The sequence below is a fragment of the Dipodomys merriami genome, unplaced genomic scaffold, assembly GCF_024711535.1.
Source record: "Dipodomys merriami isolate MVZ:Mamm:240054 unplaced genomic scaffold, mDipMer1.0.p SCAF_5, whole genome shotgun sequence".
In the NCBI taxonomy this organism is placed as follows: Eukaryota; Metazoa; Chordata; class Mammalia; order Rodentia; family Heteromyidae; genus Dipodomys; species Dipodomys merriami.
This window is the reverse complement of record NW_027206068.1, coordinates 39939611-39960472: the sequence shown is the minus strand read 5'-3', so window position 1 is coordinate 39960472 and position 20862 is coordinate 39939611. Positions and strand designations below refer to the sequence as shown.

The following is a 20862-nucleotide window of genomic DNA, read 5'->3' as shown; positions in this document are numbered from 1 at the left end:
CTTAATTCAGAAGTTTCTAGTTTGAAAAGTCTTCCTAACAATGTTGCATAATACTCTATTGGGTTTGCAAGTCATGATTTATTAAATTTATATTCCTACTCCCTTAATCTTCATTAAATTGGTGGCTTATCTTTTCAAAATAAGTTTAATCTGCATCCCACTAATGAGGGTCTTTGGTAACTAGGTTGTTTCTTGGTTGATTTATTTCCACAAAGTACTAACAGTAAAGTTACAAAGCAATACACAATCTCCTAGGTTTTCTAATAAAAGAAAAATCAAATTCCAGACTCAAAGAAACATAGACTTCATGGTTTCCCTCATCTGTACTAATTAGCATATGTCTAGGATCGGATATCTGCTAGGATAGTCCTAGCGGAGGATCACAATAGCTCAATAGCTATGTACACATGGCCATATAAAATGATGCTAAGTGAGATGAACTCCAAAATATGGAAACAACCATTTTTCTTTAGCCCATGAGGCTATTCCCAATGCTGAGTCTCTGTCTCTACTGTCTAATATCCCTCCCCCTACTCCATCTCCCCATCACATTAATAGAGTCTGACCACCAGACACTTTGGTTCTCCAGTAGCATTTATTGAGTGCTTTGCTTACTATTTGACAGGCTCTTTTGTAGATTCCTTTGCATGGTACCTGCTAGTGGCCTTTCAAATCACATTGCCCCACATAGCATTCTCTGAATCTACCTTGTTTATTATTCACTTTCTGTATGCACTACTCTAGACAGTTAAGATCTAGAAAAACAGGAGCCACAACATTTAGATGATATCAAATCAAATTGCTTCAACATGCATGAAATCATTATGGCCCCTCCAATATTTCAGTAGCTGCCTGTGTTGTGTTTTAGTCTTCCAGGCCACCAGCAGTAATTAGAAAGGCTTAGCTTTTTATAACCTCACTAGCATTGGTGTTTTCCAGGAGACTGTGATACCTGGGAACAGGTACTAACAAAGAGTAGGTCATTTGATGGAGAACAGAGAAACATTGGAACTATCTTTCAAATTAAATTGTATGTATCTTGGGGGCTGAACATGGTGTCACAAGCCTGTGATCCTAGGAGTTTTGGGGGAGGAGGATGGAGGATACATGTTCAACGCTGGCCTGGGCAAAAATACAAGGCTCTAACTGAAAAAGAAAGGACAAGAGGTATGGCTTAAGTGGCATGGCATTTGCCATGTGACACCCTGAGTTCAGTCCCTACTAGGGAAAAGAAAAAGATGTATCTTCACCACTGAGACTTTTTTGACATTGAAAAAATTCTGAAGGCAATGAAGTGCCTTTAGTGTCCTACATTAGTCTCAGCCCTACTACAAAGAATATGGTAAATGAGGAAAATATTAACAGTCTGCTCTGAAACAAAAAGTAATTGAAGACAGGAAAAACAACATTTCTAAAAGAAGCTTGAATGTATCTAAGAGGGAAAATATTTGTGAGTTGTTTTCAGGATTAAGTGAGATGATGCAGACAAAGCGGCTGGCATGCTGGGTAGCTCAGCTGTGTGTACTAAGAACAAACACAGATGTTGGTTCCAGTTCTCCACTATATTTTTATGTGCAAAAAATTTAACTAGCCCTACTAAGTGCAGTCAGGAGCTCCTTTTTTTTGGGGGGGGGGGGGGTGAAGGGGTCCTGAACTCTGGGCTTGGGCGCTGTCCCTCAGCTCTTCAGCTCAAGGCTAGCGCTCTACCACTTGAGCCACAGCGCCACTTCTGGCTTTTTTCTTTTTGCTTATGTGGTGCTGAGGATTCGAACCCAGGGCCTCATGCATGCAAGATAAGCACTCTACCACTGAGCCACCTTCCCCGCTCCTGACTTGGGAGCTCAACTTCTTGCTCAAATCAGATTACATCCTTTCATAGGAGACTCCTCTTTGGAGAGTTATAATTAATGGGGGAAAAACAAAACAGAATCAAACAGGAGGATTATGGCCAGCAGTGAACTAATACATAAAAGATCTTATAACTTAAAAATACTCACTAAGTGATGGTGAGACTACCTTCAGTTAAAAAAATGTTTTCAGTATTATTTCATATATCTTAAATAAGAAACACTGTCTTGATAAACAGAATGTTGAGAATCTACCTCTAAAGTTAACGGTTTCAAAGTGTGTCTTGCTGGGTCACACAGAGCATGTGCCCTTCTATGCCAATCTGCCTTTTACTCCTACGGTGCTTTATCCTCTTACAGTGTGTTCTTGTTTTATGAACTGCCTACATGGGTTCTGGATTCTCTGGCCTATCTCACTCTCCTATGACTTGATTTTCTCTTGTCCAGCACGCAGAGGGTGTTGACCTCAAATCTAGGTGGCTAAGACAACAGTTTAAAAGCATGTCCTTAATTCCTCCTTTCTTCTTGCCAGCCCTTTTGTTCCAATGCCCCCCCCAAATAGTGAATTACAAACATCTAAACCAATTCATAGTACTAACCTGACATCTCCTAGAAATCACAGTAACCATGCTGTGTGTTTGGGGTTATATTACTTTATGTTCTTACATGGAATGTGCTAAATTTAGTATGGAAGAAGTATTTCTTATTGTGATTGCTTTGGAATCTGGACAATAGTTTGTTGAGCTCTGTGTTGTATGTTGCTAACAGAATACGCTGGCCAGGTGCCAGTAGCTCACGCCTGCAATTCTAGCAACTCAGGAGGCTGAGATCTGAAGATCCTTGTTTGAAGCCATCCCAGGCAGGAAAGTTCTGAGACTCCTGTCTCCAATTAACCACCAAAAAACTGGAAGTGGAATTGTAGCTCAAAGTGATAGAGTGCTAACCTTGAGTGAAAAAGCTCAGGAATAGCACCCAGACCCTAAGTTCATGTCTCATGACTCACAAAAACAAACAAACAAAACAAAAAGAGAACACATTGGAGGAAAGATGTTAAAAACATTTACAGAAAATGTTTTATAAATTATGTTCAAAACTTCATTTTCTCCTTCATTAGAGTATGAATGCATAATTTAAGGATGATACTTCCAAGCTCTTGTCTTTGTTCATGTTCTTCCTTAATTTATGTGAACTTATACCTGCCTGCATCACCATTATCAAAATTGCTGACAGTGCTCAGTGTTTGCAACTGGAAGTAGCTGTTACTTTAAGGAGTTCAACAGAAAGATTTCTATGCAGATAACTTATATGGCCAGTAACAGAAAGCGGGGAACTATTTGTTGGGAGCTCAGTCCTACATCCCAGTACTACTCCACATTGATATGAACTTCCTGATCTCTCCCAACTTCTCTCCGTCATGTCTTGTTTTGTGTGTGTGTGTTTGTGTGTGTGTGTGTGTGTGTGTGTGTGTGTGTGTGTGTGTGTGTGTGTGTGTGTGTGTTTTGTTTTTATTTCCCCCTGATCATGGGGCTTGAACTCTGGGCCTCAGCTCTTCAGCTCAAGGCCAGCACTCTATCACTTGAGCCACAGTGCCACCTCCAATCTATCATACCTTGTGAGAAGAGAATTCCTAGGTTTATCTAAGAGGTTGCTCTCCTAAGGAACAATCCAACCACCAATCAGACTTGCATTCCTCTAGCATGTGGAGGTGGCCATGAATCTGGGGGAATGGAAGTTACAAAGGATGGTTGAATGGTAACCATATATATGAGTCTGCCTTTGAACATGACTATAACTTCTGATTTGCACATTCCTTTATTTGTTACTTTAACTACCCATATGGCTCTTGTTAGAAAATAGTTTATAACAGAAAGGTGTTGCTAGGCTCCAGTGGCTCATGCCTGTAATCCTACCTATTCAGGAAGCTGAGATCTGAGGATCATGGTTGGAAGCCAGTCCAGGCAGGAAAGTCCGTGAGACTCTTGTCTCCAGTTAACCACCAGAAAACCAGAGTGGTGCTGTGGCTCAATAGAGCACTCGCCTTGAGCTGAAGAGCTCAGGGACAGCGCCAGGCCCACAGTTCAAGCCCCACAACCAACAAAAAAAAATGTCAGCCTCCCCACATTCCTGGTTTAAGAAAGTCCAGAATAGCATGATAGCTACAGATTTTTATTTTGAGACATCTATCTTTACAACTGAAATAAAATATGAATAGAATTGAAAAGCTGCATATTATCACCTGAGTGAAACTATTTATAATTTCTAGGTAGATATAGGTAAGAACATATTCAAGCATATCCTTAATATGAGTCAGAAGCTGTTGGCATGACACATATTTGAAAAAAAGTCCATGTCTTATAACCCACAGCATCAGCATGATAGAGAACATGGAAGACACAAATCTGCAGTTCATGTGTAAAGATATGAAAGCACTTTTTTAAAAAATGAAAGAGAGGAATATTTCATCAGATAACCTAGGAACTTAGAAGTAAATTTCAAAAGAATATTAAGGTCACTTCAAAACAGATAGTACACACACAGACCTTATTTGTAGTCAAAGTAAATAGCTCTCTCTCTCTCTCCTCTCTCTCTCCCTCTCCTTCCCTCCCTCCCTCTCTCTCTCTCTCTCTCTCTCTCTCTCTCTCTCTCTCTCTCTCTCTCTCTCTCTCTCTCTCATGCAGATACACACATAAAATCAACTTAAGAAATATACTAATAATGTGTGTGTCGAGCTTTTTGTGAATCTGGGCACACTGTAGCACATTTCCTTTTATATTTAGGAAAAGCAGACATAAGGAGGGACAAGACTCAGATTGTACAGCGGCCAGCACCCACAGAATCGGTGCTGCCAGAAGCCACGCTTTGAAACTCCATTCTGGATACCCAAGAGAAATGTGTTCAATATTCAACAAAATTGAAGAATTTGAAATATGAAAATCTCTCAGATGTTCTGAGGGAAAGTAAATCCTGGAGTAGAGTAGGAGGATTGGGATCTCAGTCTGTAGCTATATGAATGGGGAAAAAAACAAGTGAGGAAACAAAAACCTGGGCAGTAGTATTTTTTGTTGCTGTTGTTTATTTCTTTTTAGCTCAAGAACCTAATACACCTCAAGATATATCCTGGTAAAACATTTACTTTAAAGTGGTCAGAATTCATATTCTACTATGCATTGTCCAACTGCCAATTGGGTAACTAACTACCAGCCACATATAACCAACAAAATAAAGCAAAATGAAATAAATGTTAAAAAACCAGTTCCTCAGTTACACTTGCCATACTGTAAGTTAATAAGTCTCATGTAGTTACAGGCTACTATACTGGAACATGAAGATGGGGAGTATGTCCACCATTACTTATTCACCTATTAGACAGTACAATTCTGTATCCTTGAAAGATTTCATGCAGTTCCAAGAAATTTCTTTAAGGAATTGTGTAGTTCACATACTGGGTGGTTTTCACGCTTTAGATGAATAGTAGCAATTAGATAAAAAAAAATCAATGAGTTTGGCAATAGAGAAGAGCTTTAGGTCAGAAACTGACCATAGAGATGTGCCAGCAACACAAGAAGAAACCCATATTTTAGGCCTTTAAAGTCCATAATGGAGAAGGGAACTGCATTTCCCTATGGGAATGCTTTTCATTTCCTTGGGAAAAATAAGAGACAGTGGAGTTCCTTCAGTGGTCATACTGTAAAAATAAGGGATGCTGGACAACAGAACTCTAAGATACAAAAGTAAAGCCTCATATCACTATCAAATAACATTAGAGCTCTGGGTACAATTTAAGTCAAATTACAAATGTACTGACCATGACAAAAAACTAAAAGGCAAATAGAAAAATCCCATTTGTATTTATCTTTATAAATAAAATGATGTGCTTAATTCCATATGGAAGCAAACACACAGGAACTGTAACAATCCTTAATTAATTAGCATCAGAGCAGTTGAGTCAATTAATAAAAATATCTATCATCCAAACAGATCCCACAAGTAGCAGACAAGGGACAACATTTAAGGCATGTGGCAGTTCTGGGTTGTCTACCAGAGATATTTCACCTGCTTTATTAAAGGAAAAACATATATAAGTACTTAACCTTATATTTTATGGAGAGGCATAGATGCTTTGTGATGTTTTTCCTCCAGAACATGCTGCCCTCTACAGGTTACAAGAAATATATGTGTCTAAAGATATGCATCAATAAGACAGTTATAGCCAAATTAATGCAGTCATTAGCAAAGATAAGATTTGTAAAAAAGAGGAGACAGGGGTGGGGGATATCTGTTTGTCTGAAGGGTTTTAGTATCATAATGAGAAGCAATCAACATTTATAAGACTTTAATAAATCTTACATCTTAGGGTAATATACATATGAGAAGTCATGCATAGTACTATAGTCTTATGGTGGCATTTTAATTAAGAAACTTAAAAGTATGACCATGGTTGTTTTTGCTTTTGTTTTAACTAGGGAGGGCAGAGCACAGAAGAAAGAAGAGGAAGGGTAGATAGGGTAGCTTGCTGTATCTTAATAATATTTCTAAAGTATCAGTGTCTGTTTTGATCTAAAATTCAAATTGGTAAATCAAAGCAAGTAAATTAAAAGAAACATTACTCTGTCCATAAGAGTTAAATCTTTTAAAGTGTTGGCTACAATAAAGTGATTAAAATCATGTCTAAATATGAGAGTTATCCATCTTCAAATCAATTTTTCTTCAACAGTCATAACACACACACAAACATACACACACACATACACACACACACTCACACACACACACACACACACACACACACACACACACACACACACGGCATGTTTATTGGCTTAGCCACTAAAGGATTTAGCTGGACAAACATCACAAAGATGATGGCTGATTTAATTGAATTTATGATCAAATGTTTTCCATTTCGGGAAGAGTGGGAAATCACTTATGGGGAGATTTGAATAATTTAAGGGAAGTTCTCTATTTGGCATCGTGTTTGTATATCAAGTCTTGAGGGATTCAATACAGCTGAGGACTAAGGGAGATTTCACATACAGATCTACAAAGTGATGTAGAATAACCATGCAACAAGGACAGGGCCAGTATAGCCATACCTTTTTATTGTATTTCTGTTTACTTACATATCATTTATAGATTGAGTAACCACACACGCACACATATGTGCATACACAAATGAGACTTCAACTGTAAAAATCACTGGATCTTTGTGTCAGAAAAAAAAACATTGAAATTATGTATAAATATGCTTTTCTGGGTAAGACAGAAATGTATTTGAGAGTTGTGCATAAGTGTGTTGAAGGCATTTTTATGTATATTTTTTGTTGGTAAAGACATTGAAACCTAATATTCTACTCAATCACATGTTAATGTAAAATAACACAACATAGGATTTATGCCTTGGGGTATGTCCATCGCTACTGAAGGAAAAAGTTAGATACTTTTGAATCCCTTGCTGTTTTACTTCACCAGCGATGAGAGATCCAGCCAGCCCATGCTCCTAGCCTCTGTCCATTGTGTTCCAAGAGATGAATCATCTATTTTCATTCCAATGCTTCAAACAGCAAGAATCATTACCTTCAGTCTGACCACTGAAACACTGAGTCCAGGGGACACTCAGGACCTGGCTCAGGTTTATCCTTGCTGGTACAGACAACATCATGGAAAAGGCCTGGCAGATATTTGAGCTTGGTAAATTTGAACTTGGTAATAGTGATTTATACATGAGTTTCTTTCAGTCTAATTAGGAAATTTGTCTGGTAGACATGTTTCTAGATTTAGGATAAATCACAGTTTTACATTAATTATGTAGAATGCTATTTGTTAACATATCACTCTTAGGAAGGAAATGTTGAGGGAAATGAAATCTTGTTTCTACATAAGAAGTACTTGCAAATAAAGAAAAAAGAAAAGAAAGCAAAGACCCAGCAGCCAAGTATGTACCCCTAGGAAGACAGAAGACTAATCCGGATGACTGGAGACAGAGAGAAAGAGAGAAGAGAGAGAGAGAAGGGGGAGAGGGAGAGAGAAACATAAGGAAGGAAAGAGAAAGGAAGAGAGACAACAGGCGACCCCCCAGGGGGGGGAGGTCAGGAAGGGAGCTCTGTAGCAGATTCTCAATACTTCCACTATTCCCTCTGTAGATTTGGTGTGCTTATTGGGGCCTCCAGAGCTATTATCTCCTCTGCATGTTTACAAATAAAAGATGGAATAAAGGAAGATATCTGGACACTTTGTGAGATGGCAACTCCTTTATGCAACTACTTAAAGATAATAATAAAAAATTACAAAGAAGAGAAAAAGAATGCAAATTGTAAAAAAAAAATCCATGCTGTTAAACAGTTTCTCCAATGTTAGACATCCATGCGTGAAGTCATTAGTACATGAATATCTCATGTGTAGATTTGGAACTGTGCTCTTGAGATGATAGCTACTAATTACAAGTGGCTCTTTACATTTAAATTAATTAAATTTATATTATACTAAGTTTCAGTTCCTGAATACTTGTCATAATTTAAGTGCCCAAGAGCCCACAGCAATGCAATGGCTACAAAATTAAGTGTACAGATAGCAACAACACACTGCAGAGAGAGAGAAGTCAAACTCGTGGTCACTGGCCTTCCACTTCTCTGAATCAGATGGACGGTGCTTTCCTTCCTTGACATGGCTTCCAGACTATCTGTTGTGAAACCATCAGAGTCACAGGGCCTCTGCCTGTCACCCGAAGGACAAAGTGGGCCCTCCCTTGCTGTACTTCACTTGTGGCTCTTGACTGACAGGAAACCCTAGTCCCCTCTGTACGCATATAGTTGCCTTCAAAGATGTCCAGTTGTTAATCCCTGGAGTTCTTTCAGCAAATGGAACTTTACCAATGTGATTAAGGTTACACTCCCTCAATGGGGAGATGAACTGGATTCAGTAGCTGGTTCCACTTAACCACATTAACTTTTAGGAGCAGAGAACTTCCTTCTGTTTGAGACAGAAGAGATGGGGCAGGAGGGGGAACCATGAGAAGTATAACTAGGTGAAGAGGGAGGTGGCAACAGGTTGAAGCATGCAGGAAGCCTTTAAGGGCTGGTGGTGAATATCCTGACTGACACCAAGAAAGACACTGGGGAGGCTCAGCAATCCCGCCACAAGGAAGTAAATGCTGCCAACGACCTGAATGAGCCTGGGAGAGAGCTCTTCACCAGAGTCCTCAGGAAAGAGCCTAAGCTGGTCAGTACCTTGATTTTGGATTTCTCAGAGTCAGCCACACACATGAGATGATGTCTGAGGTGCCTTATGCCAAAGCATTGGCGGTCATTGGTCACAGCAGTCACAGAATACAGATATCCACTTTAATCTGGGAGGGACAGAGTTTAGTTCATAGTACAGCTCAAGAAACCCCAATCCATCCTCCGTGAGGAGAAGAGCAGCCCCCCTGCCCCTGGGGGCTCTCTGCGGCTTCAGAAGTATGGCCGGGTTTCCGTCCTTAATGAGCTGCACGGCAGAAGGGTGGCATTAGCTGCGACAGAAGTGCGTATTTTTGGATGAGCAGCTCAATACGTAATCTGAAAGGCTGAAAAATAATGGCTGGCTCTTGCCAACTTCCAAGACTGGCATGTCCCGCTAATTAGTAAGAGAGAAGATGGATATTTTCTTTGTCCATTCAAAGGGGAACAAAAAAAAAAAACCCTGTGCAAACAACATAGGGACTGCCCTTAGCTACCATCAGAGATGATTAATGACAGTGAATTAATTGTTATGAGAGAAGGGGAGATGGGTAGAGGTAGAGACTGAGGCATGGACAAGAAACCTGACAGTGATACAAAATGTTAGGGGTGAGATTCTGGAGTCAGGGAGAGGTGTGTGAGTAACAAGTTTCACTCAGCTGTGAATAACTGGCTGACATGTCCATCAGCTAAAGAACTTTTTGGTCACAAGCCCAGCCTTTATTCTACCACCGGCACACGCCCCAGCAGTGGTGAAGGAGATGGCTGAGCTTCTGGTGTGGGTGGTCAGCCTCCTCTATACATGATTTTCCCCCACAATGGAAGAAGTCCACTTTCTGCTCCATCCTGGTTTATTTTTTGCTACATATAACCTAGACCAAGCATAACAACAGTTCTAGAAGAGATCTCTCCAACCACCCTACCCCATCTGCCAGAGCTGTAGCAAAACCAAAACCAGACTACATAGTGGTAAGTCCTTATGAACATCAGAGTTTTAAAACTGATAACACTGGGTCCTTTTCATGAGATTCACTGAAAAGTAGTAATTTTCACTTGGATGGATCATTTGGCCATGAGCATGGCTTTCATTTTAAGCTATAAAATGAAGATCATAGTACTCATCCTGTATTTCAGAAGCCTGCTGCAGGACAGAGGATGCAACCATATCATGAAAGCAAATTCTGCATTGCAGAAGTCTGTTCGCATGTTAACAACCACTACCTCCTCCATTACCACTGCAGCTGTGAGCAATGAGTTTTGACTAGATGTGTGCCATATGTTTTTACTTTTATGCTGTTGCTATTTCTAGTGATCCAGCATTTGGCAAACTTAGTGATCTTTCTGATTACTTCTGCTTCATCCTTCTGGAACCCTTCCCCCATCTGTGGTTTTGGACAGACTTTAATTCTATCTTCTCTGAGGTTCTCTAGAACGCCCACAAGGGCCTAGAAAGCATCTCCTATTTCAGGTGTTTCTCTTTTCCCTTTTAGGAATCCACTCTGCAATTTCCTGGAACTATTATTCTCTGTTAGGTGGCAAGGGGTTTAGTGGGTCTGAATTACACCACACGCACAAAATGCTTTCAGTAACTGACCCAATGACTCATTCCTGTAAAAGCAAGTGTTCCCAGCAATTACTCTGAATTACAACTTTCAGGGAAGCAGGTAAGCATTGGGGGCCTTCAAACAGTATCACGTACGGGTGTCAAAAGTCAGGAAACCTCCATAGAACTTACTGCTCATGTGTTGAAAACTACATCTTCCAGGAAGCAGACTGTGGTGAGGAACTATACTCCCATGTAGCCTTCTATTGCTGGATTCAATTTCATCAAGGCCATCCTTTCACGTAGGAGGCTGGAATTCCAAATACCTGTTTTGTTCTCTGCTTAAGAGCTCATCATCCCCAATAGACAACCCCCCCCCCAAGTGAATCAGTAATGCAGAGAATAATTTATTTGAAAATATTATGTGAAGTTTTCAGGCATTAAATACAACTGCTATGTTGAAGTAAACAAAATTATAACAAAAATAACAGTGAAGTGGGGGGGGGGGGAAGGAAGTAGAGAAAGATGATCTGACTCAACTCAACTGCTCCCCCTAGTGTACAAACATTGTTCTCACCTTCCTCATTTCCAAGCTGGCAAAGAAATTGGAGAGTACCAATTTATTTTGCAGTTTGTTATTTTGTCAAGGAATTTTTGAATAGGGCAGAATGAAAAACAAGAGCTTTCACTTCTTTGAGAAGGCACTTACTCATATAAAAACATTAAATAGAATACTTCTACTAACAAATACACAAAGTGAAATTAAGAATAGTCTTCTAAATATTAGCTTAAATATACTGTTTTATATGTAACACAACTATCTAGCAAATTATTTTTAAAATATGGTTTTGGAAGTTAAACATAGTGTCAGATAAAGCGAAGTCCAAGGTAAGTTCAAGAACACCAAGTTAGAAAACAGCCTATCTCTTCCACGTTATGACTTGTGACTTTGCTGGCAAATGGAACTATATCAGGAATGTGTTTTCTTTTCTATTTTCACACCCCTCAAAATTTAAGTTCTAGGAAAAATCCAGACATCCTAAACTGAAGATAGATTGTAAGCAGAACTAGCTCATGGGGGGAAAGCAAGAAAAGGTTACTGTGTACCCATTGTTCTCCCCTTCCCCAGCCCTAGCTATGTTTTGTCTTGTCTTGTATTGTCTTTTCTTTTCTGTTTGGAATGCATTTATTTATGTGTCATTCATCAAAGGCAGCTAGTTAGTCTCTTTTAAAAAATTTTTCTTTTCTAGACCCTTCTCCTGTGGCTGACTTAGGAGTTTATCCTTGGTTCTCATTTCAATACTTTCAAACATCACAAACTGTTCAGCTGTTAAAAAGTTCCAAAACAAGCAAATATTTTCCTAGAATCTTCCCCCTTCACTTCAGTGGAGAGAATACACTAAGGCTTCTTCTCCAGCCAAAATAATAAAAGACCTGTAAGTGGCTGGAATGCTTAGTTGGTTGCACATACATGCCAATGTCAGACAATGATCAATAGGGAGATTTGGAAGAGTAATAGGAGTGTCTGAACTCCAATGAAATAAAATGGAATGTTTTGAAGGCAGTCAGAAAACAGTATGTATTTTTATAAAAAGAGTTTGTCTCCATTTAGCCTTAAATTCTTTTTACACAGGAAGAGTCCACATAGAGCATAACAGTTTCAGTATGAAAAAAAAAAGGTTTTTTTTTTTTCTTTGCTGATATAAGCTAGCTAGAAGGAATACAGTTCCTTCTCCTAAAATGAGAGTTGTCAATGATGGCTGCTAAGTCCATCTGGAGGGGAAAAAATCCATATTACAATTAATATATTTGAATTCTTAATTCTCTAAATTTCAGTGCATTTGAATTTGCTAAAAGGTAGAGTTCAGCTCTCCAGATTCAGGTCACAACACTGGTGTAACAGAAGGTAATGCTTTGATACTATTTTTTGGTGATGATTGTAATATTAGTATTTCTGAAATAAAACCATAAGGCAACACAAAATGAGATTTAAAGGTACTTAAAAATAGCATGATGTTGATAATTTAAAAATCTTACCTTAAACTTAAATATTACCTTAAACTTAAAACATTTAAAAAGTAATCTACAGGTGGGATTCAGTTTATTAAATGACTTAAAATTCATTATATCATTCTAATGGTCTGTTTCCAAATTATATGTAAATGATATGCTACCTATTAACTGTCAGGTTTTCCTGTTACTTCAGAGTTAGAAATTCAACTGTTTGACTAGCATGTTCCATGCCCTGGTTTCAATCCCCAGTATCACAAAATAAATGAATAAATAAATGTATAAAAATAAGTGAATAAATAAATAAGTAAAAATGTAAAAATTCAACCTTATTACCAGGAATTGTGACATTTTTATATGTTACTCTGGCAGATAAAACTCTTTAGCAATTCAGAGAGAGGAATGTGCTTGGATCATTAGTTGTCCCCAGTAGATTATTCCATAGATTACAGAAGCATAGAATAAGCTCCACCAGTGGTGAGAAAGGTTGGGGGGTGGGCGTGTAAAGAGAGAGGAAAGGCGCTGGTGTGCACTGCGTAGGGTGTGGCTCCCAGGGGTTGAGAACAGATTCTTCAAAGAGAAAATACAAACCTTTTTACTAGGCAAATATGACTATGCTAGAGTGCCCTTCAAAGTACAGATTTAATAAAAAATAGATAGCTTTATCACTTAAATAAATGACTGCCGAGCTTAGCATATTCATTCCACCAGTTCCTCACAATCAACTGTTCACTATCTACACTGACAACAACAATTACAGGCATTTTAATATGAAAAAGTTCTTTTAGCTTTTATTTCCATAATTCATGGCAACCAAACTTGAACATGACAGAAAAAATGAGATTTTCATATTGAATTTCCCATAGACAAAAAAGCTGTGATCACTGATAATTTATTCATTCAAAGAAGGTCTGGTTATCATTCCTCCCTCTCCCTACCCCCCTACCCCCAGCCCATAGCTTGAAGTATGATGCTCAGAACTAAAACCAGAATGACTCGGTGATTCTTGCTTTTTACCTTCTAATGATTTTCTCAGGTGTGCTGGCAATAAAACACGAGTAACTTGCAAACACCTAGATCTTTGTATTTTGTGCAATTTTGAAACCAATAAATGAATCTATTTAATCAGAAATAGAGAACAGATATGAAAACAGTACATACACTTCAAGCAATGAATGTATCTAGTATCCTTAAATAAGGTTTAGGGAAAAAAATAGGCAAGCTGAAAAAATAGCACAGATATCAATTTTATCTTGCCCCAAGGATGTCAACAACATTTAGCTAAAACTTCAGTCTATTATTGCATTTTAAAAGTGTCGTTCTGCATGTACTAAAATATTTCATAAAACACAGAGTATATTTGTTGGAATATGTAAGAAAATAGATCACTTTTAACCCACATAGGGTTAATTAATGGTTCAATACTTAAATTAACAAAGGGACAGTTGACTGAGTAAAAAAAATGGTGTGACAAATCTAACAGCTATAAATATTCAACAAGCTAGAAAGAAAATGAGCAAAATCTGAATACTTACTTATTCCATGCTTGTCTAAGGTTTTTAGAGCTGTACAGGGTAAAACGTTCTGAAAAAAAAAAAGAATTGAAAACAATCTTGGCATCAATTGTACATAGTAGAAGCACTTTGAAGATAACTTCCAAAAGAGCATTTGACGCAGTCATAGACTAGCTATAGCTAGTTTATGGTAAGGCCTTTCCCTTACATTTGAGGAGCTGATAAACCATGAGAGAAAAATATTTTAAATAATGAAAACTTTTATTTGCCTAGGATGATTTACACAGTCTAGCTTCTTCAGGCATTATTTATGTTGACAAAAGAAATGGAAATTTTACTCTCCAAACTCTAAGAAAATTTGCAGAAAAATATTGACACATTGGTCACATAATGCTGGCTAGCTGTTTTCTCTGTGAAGATTTCTCTATCCAAATGTAACAATTCTGGGTCTCCTTTCTTATATTTCTTGGTATTAACAAATGTCTAAAGGCAAACTCCCCATGTCCTGTCGTGTGCATTTACATTCGTCATTGAACAAACCTGAATAGGTTTTTGAAATTACCAAAGTAAATAATAAAAGTAATTTGGGATAGGTATTAGTAACCTCAACTCTTCCCCACTTTCCATTTTTGATGATATAGCAATTGTTAACGGCACCATAGGTCTCTCTTCATATTTATTTACAAATACACATATATGAGGTGCAAATATTTAAAAAATTTAATTTCAGATTGATTTTATAATAAACTGGCATTTAGTAACACATAGCAATTATTCCTTCAAATCAAGAAAACATAGGTCACATTCCATTGGATACAATTACTGTAACTTCTTGGATGACTCTATAGGTGAACTTTCTATTTCTTGTTTTCCTTGCAAACAAAGCTTCGGTGAATATTCTGGCCCATCTATCTCTATACACAATGCTTTCATTTCTGTCAGATAGATTCCTCAATAGAAAATTGCTTGGCAAATAGTACCAACACTTTATATCTTGATAGAAGCTGAAGGTTTACTTTTAATTTTCCCAGCAGCAAGGTAAAAGCCCCTCTTTCTCCATGTGACTTCCAGTACCAGTTAATGTTCGTGTTTCATATTTCTGTCAAAGCTGGGCTTGATAAAACATCCTTAGGCTTCTTTTCATACCCTTTCTGGCCTGTTTACATTTCCTCTTCTATTTCAAATTTCAGTTTTCACAGCTGGTACTGATTTTAATATTGGATTGTTGGTCTTTATCAGTTTATACAAGTTTTCTGTATCTGATTAAATTGTCTCATATACTCAGAGTAATGTACCCCATAATGGATCTTTGATCAGTAACACTATATACATGCATATGATTACAATGGGGCTGATAGGTGCCTTTTAGTGATATTGTAGTCATTGCAGTGCCATAGCACAATGTAGTGATACTGGTATACACAAACACTGTGCTGCCAGCTGTATAAAAGCATGCAGATATAATTGTCAGATGATTACACATAATATATATATTCCTTGTAAATGCTAATAGATGACTATTTTACTTGTTTACAAAATTATATGCCCGTGTGTGTGTGTGTGTGTGTGTGTGTGTGTGTGTGTGTGTGTGTGTGTGTGTGTGTGTGTGTGTGTGTGTGTGTGTGTGTGTGTGTGTGTGTGTGATTACCAGGCTTTGAAATCAAGTTCTTGAGCTCTTCCTTAGCTTTCTTTTGTCAGTTGTGGGACTTGAACTCAGGTCTGGGTGCTGTCCCTGGGCCTTCTTGTGCTCAAGGCCAGTGCTCTACCAGTTGAGTCACAATGCCACTTCTGATTTTCTGGCAGTTAAATGGAGATGAGAGTCTCATGGACTTTCCTGCCCAGGATGGCTTGGAACCACAGTCCTCCTGAGTAGCTAGAATTACAGATGTGAGCCACTGGTGCACGGCTTCCTTGGCTTTTTTGTTCACTGTTGGTGAGCTGTCTCTTGAACCACATCTCCAGTCCAGCTTCCTTGTTATTTGAGATGGAGTTCATAGACTTTTTTGTTTTTGAGCAGGCTGGCTTTGAACTGCAATCCTCACAGTTAAATCTCCTGAGTAGCTGGGATTACAGGTTTGAAATATCAAGGTATCAGCATCAACTGTTCCATGTATTGTTGTTCTATTTATCACACTATATTTTTATTGCTATTTTAGAGCATACCCTTTTTATATACTTACATACATATCATCTCTCATCTCTCTGAATATATACATATTTATATATGTGTACAATATATTTAATATATATTTACTATAGTGTATATGTCTACATCTATATCTATAGTTATATCTCTATGTAAAGCTCAAGTAGGACCTTGAAGAGGAGTTTCAGAAGAAATGCTTCTATCATGAGAAACAACAGGTAACTTCATGTGGTTTCTTTTCCCTGGGGGACTTCCAGTGGAATGATGTATGAGCTGAAGACAGTGAAAATGATTATTCTGCCCTGTGTAGGTTAAGGTTAATGTATGAGTTTGTATGTTATTTTTTAATTATCATGCATTAGTAATATAAGGGGTGTTGTACTGTGATATTTCCAGACATGTACACAATGTTTCTCACCTCTATCACTGTCCCTTATCTTTCCCCCTTCTTTTTTTTTTGGGGGGGGTCTGGTTGTGGGGCCTGAACTCGGGGCACTGTCCCTCAGCTCTTCAGCTCAAGGCTAGCACTCTACCATTTGAGCCACAGCACCATTTACGGCTTTTTTCTTTTTGCTTATGTAGTGCTGAGGAATCGAACCCAGGGCCTCATGCATGCAAGCAAGCGCTCTACCACTGAGCCACCTTCCCAGCCCCTCCCTCCCCCTTCTTAAAACAATCCCAATAGGTTTAACTTTTCTGTCTTATATCTATAAATAAACTACTGAAAGCACATTCATGTTTATTCACCTTCTTCACAAATGTTAATTTACAAGAATGTCTAAAAAGTGAAAAAGGACAAGGGTTTTTACAATAGAAAAAAATCTTAACAGAGTAAGCACATTAACAGGGATGTTTTGATATAGCTGTACAATGACTATTTTAAGGTAAATGTTATTTTTGAAGAATTTAAAGCTTACAAAAAGTATGTAAAATAATGAAGTTATAGTAAACTAAGATTATTTCTTGAAAACAATTGTTATGGGTTTCGTGTGGCATTTAAAGTCTGCAGCATTGCACAGTATCATTCTCAGCCTTGTCACTCACTGATTCACCCAGGACTTCCCTACCTGCAAGCGTTACTCATGGTTAAGTGTCCTGTGTAAATATATACAAAAGATCCTTGGGATTGAGGAATGTGTGGTTCTAAAGAGACTATCACTAAGGAAAACACATAAATGCTCAGCATCTACAACTTAGTGCTCTAGATTTATTCAAATTTGCCTATTTTATGTACAGCAGGTCTGAGTATCTACAACTTAAAATTGAATGGAGCTGTGTTTCAGTGGCTCACGCCTATAATCCTGGCTACTCTGGAGGCTGAGATCTGAGGATTGTGATTTGAAGCCAGCAGAAAAGTCCCTGTGAGTGAGACTCTTATCTCCAAAGAACCACTCAAAAACTGGAAGTAGTGCTGTGGCTCAAGTGGTAGAGCAATAGCCTTAAGCACAAAGAAGCTCAGGGACAGCACCCTGGCCCTGAGTTCAAGCCTGACAATTGACAAAAAAAAAAAACAAACAACGAATAGAGAAAACCACATTAGTGTCACAAATTTAATGCTGTTCACATGAATACTGTGCACCAAAAAACTAGATTTGTTTTATGTTGATCTATGGTGATTCCAAAGGTATCTAACATGTATTACTCATGGAGTTTCAGAGACATTTTTCTTTTTTTTTTTTTTGGTCGGTCATGGGGCTTGAACTCTGGGTCCGGGTGCTGTCCCTCAGCAATTCAGCTCAAGGCTACTGCTCTACTGCTTGAGCCACAGTACCACTTCCGGCCTTTTCTATTTATGTGGTGCTGAGGAATCGAACTCAGGGTCTCATGCATGCAAGGCAAGCACGCTATCACTGAACTACCTTCCCAGCCCCTCAGAGGTATTTTTCTAAGCAGGGATAACTAACAAAATATTTCACCATCTCTAGGTGCCAGCTTGGATCAGAGCAGATACCAGAAGTCCTGATCCAAGGGTATTTGCTAGCTTAGAGCAGCCCTGATAAGACTTCCATTTTCCGTAATTATATTAAGTGAAGTAAGCCAGGCCCAAAGAAACATAGGTCCCATGGTTTCCCTTATTTGTAATATCTAGTATATGTATGAGTCAAGTGCAAAAGGTCAGATAATGTGATGTCAGGAAAATGAACCCTTAGATGTGTATTTTAATGTTTTTTTCTTTCATGCATGTGTTTCTAATGCAGTTATAAGATTATCTCTTTGTTGCTTTGTATGTCCCTCCCCCACAGTATAAGCCCTGCTTTCACTATATTTGATGTCAGTATAACTTGTGGAGGAGATGGGGAAAAACGAGTTGTTTAAGGATACAGGTGGACCTGTTGCAACAATGAGAAGTACAAGTTGTCATGTCCAAAACGAGCTTTACAACGTTGGTGCGGGGGGGTGGGGGTGGGGGGGAAGGAATAGGATTGGGATGGGGGGAGGGGGGAGGCTGGGAAGGGATGTGAAGGGTAAACAAAGGAGGAGGCTGCAATGCTTGGTAAGAAATGTATGCATTATCCTGCCCATATAATTGTAACTCCTCTGTACAGTATGTTCACAAATAAAATAAAATTAAATTAAAAAAAAAAGACTTCCATTTTCCTGATACAGGCAGAAGTGATCATCAACAGTTAGGATTTATTTCATCCAGAAGAATATATAATTTCTCAATTTATTCATTACCAGAAAACATTATAAGTTGCAACAGAGCTCAGCAAATTAGTATTTGACGATGAAATGACAAGAGCAGGAGAAACTGGAGGGCTATTCTATCAAGTTTTTATAAAAATAATAAGAAACTCTCATATTAAAAATTAATTACATCAGAGTACTTGTAAAATGAATTTGAGTCTCTTGACTTTGGACTCCCCACAAAGCAATTTTAATAATTTCTTGATGAGCAAGAATTCTATTATAGATAAAATTAATACAATCTTGCATTTACAAGTAAATTATAATCCTTAGCAATTAGTAAATGCACATAAATATTACTTCTAAGAGGCTCCTCTATTTATAGCTTAACAAGGTATGCTAATATAATCTTTTCTGGAAATACCCTATATCAACGTTAGTAATGCATGAGAGACAAATTGATAGTAAACCATGCTAATAAAAAAATAAAAAAGATTGGATCTTCATTCTCATTATATTACCTTCCATCATTATTCACATGAACATTTTAATGCTTTTAGCAAATATTGCCTGGGAACCTGTCTATGTGTCAGGTGATGCACATAAAATGCATGGAGACATAACAATGATTAAATGCAGATCAGTAGCAGAAAAACATAAATACAGCCTTATAGACGGAGAGTAGGAACTACTACAAGGTAGAAGCAGAAACAGGTGCTGGAGCCACTAAATACATCTGCTTCTTTTCCAAATCAAGACAAGATAAACACAAATATCTGTAGCTGGCTCCAAGAACACACAGGACATAACCACTCACACCCAGCATCTTCTGCATCTTAACTGCTAAAGCTCACAATTTCAAGTGGAGCTATTTCTAACATTTTCTGCAGTGACCATTACATTTATAGTATGTCTAAAAGATCATACTTTAAAAGCTACTTTCATCCATGAATAAAAATAATGTCCCATTAGAATGAAAGCAACACATTTAGCTCTGGAAGGTTTGGAAACAAAAGAGATGTTTAATACCCTAACACAGTATTTCATAAAATAGGCAATCACCTGCCTATAAATAAGATTCAAGATTTGCATATGAATATTATACACCATTCACCTTCAGATAAGTTTATTCTCACTTGCTACTTTAATGTTCAATTTCTCCTTCCAATTATGTTTAAACTAGAAGTTTAGATCATCATTATTTAAAGCATTGGCTAATTCATAGCATAACTGAGGAGTGCAATTAATTTCAACCTGCAGGCTGATTTTCACCTTCTCCCCTTGTTGCAGGTACATTGCAGAGAATGTTCACAACACAGCTGGAGACCAGGGAGAAAGAAGAGCCTGCAGAGGAATCACTGGCTACATTAGGTATCATGGCATGGGAGATGTGTGAGGATGGGGGAAGCTGGAAAAGTTTTCCTCAAATCCAGGGCTTGTGCTCTGCAGTGTCTTGTTATTCCACAAGAAAGCAAGCAGAGAACAAGATTACACAGTGTAAAGTCTCCTATCTTAAAATAGCAAGACCTAATATGGCTTAAAGCACCGTGAAAGCAAACTGCAGCCCTCATAAAGATAGAATCTGTTTGGATTTCATCCATTTGTTTATAAGTATACATATATGTATTATAGGTATGCATATAGGTATGCTCCAAGAGAATAACCTTAAAATTTATTCTCATTGTTCTCTTATTACCTATCATTTTATATCTTACAAGATATTGCTTAGTTTTTAGCTTCAATAACAGGAGGATATATGAATAAAAAGTTTTACTGACCAAACAACCAATGAAAACCTCTAGTCTGTGCAAAGGTCTTGAAATGTTGAACCAGGAATCATAGAGAATACTTTTCTTTTCAGACAAGGGGACAGACAAGGGTGGCAACAGAGAAGAACACAAAAACGCTCAAACTTCAGTATATCTGTTACAGAGTAGATAACACACAATAATAACTCCTCAAA

At 38.0% G+C, this 20862-nt stretch overlaps 1 protein-coding gene across 6 annotated transcripts in view; it reads right to left on the bottom strand.

Moving 5' to 3' along the window:
• The window catches only part of Cdk14 (cyclin dependent kinase 14), a 558419-nt gene that overhangs the window by 109065 nt on the left and 428492 nt on the right, over nucleotides 1-20862 (bottom strand). For all 6 annotated transcript variants that reach the window (XM_069996437.1, XM_069996440.1, XM_069996441.1 and 3 more), the window contains one exon: nucleotides 14147-14195. In XM_069996437.1, coding sequence (XP_069852538.1) covers nucleotides 14147-14195 — 49 coding nt within the window. The remainder of the gene's footprint in view (nucleotides 1-14146; nucleotides 14196-20862) is intronic.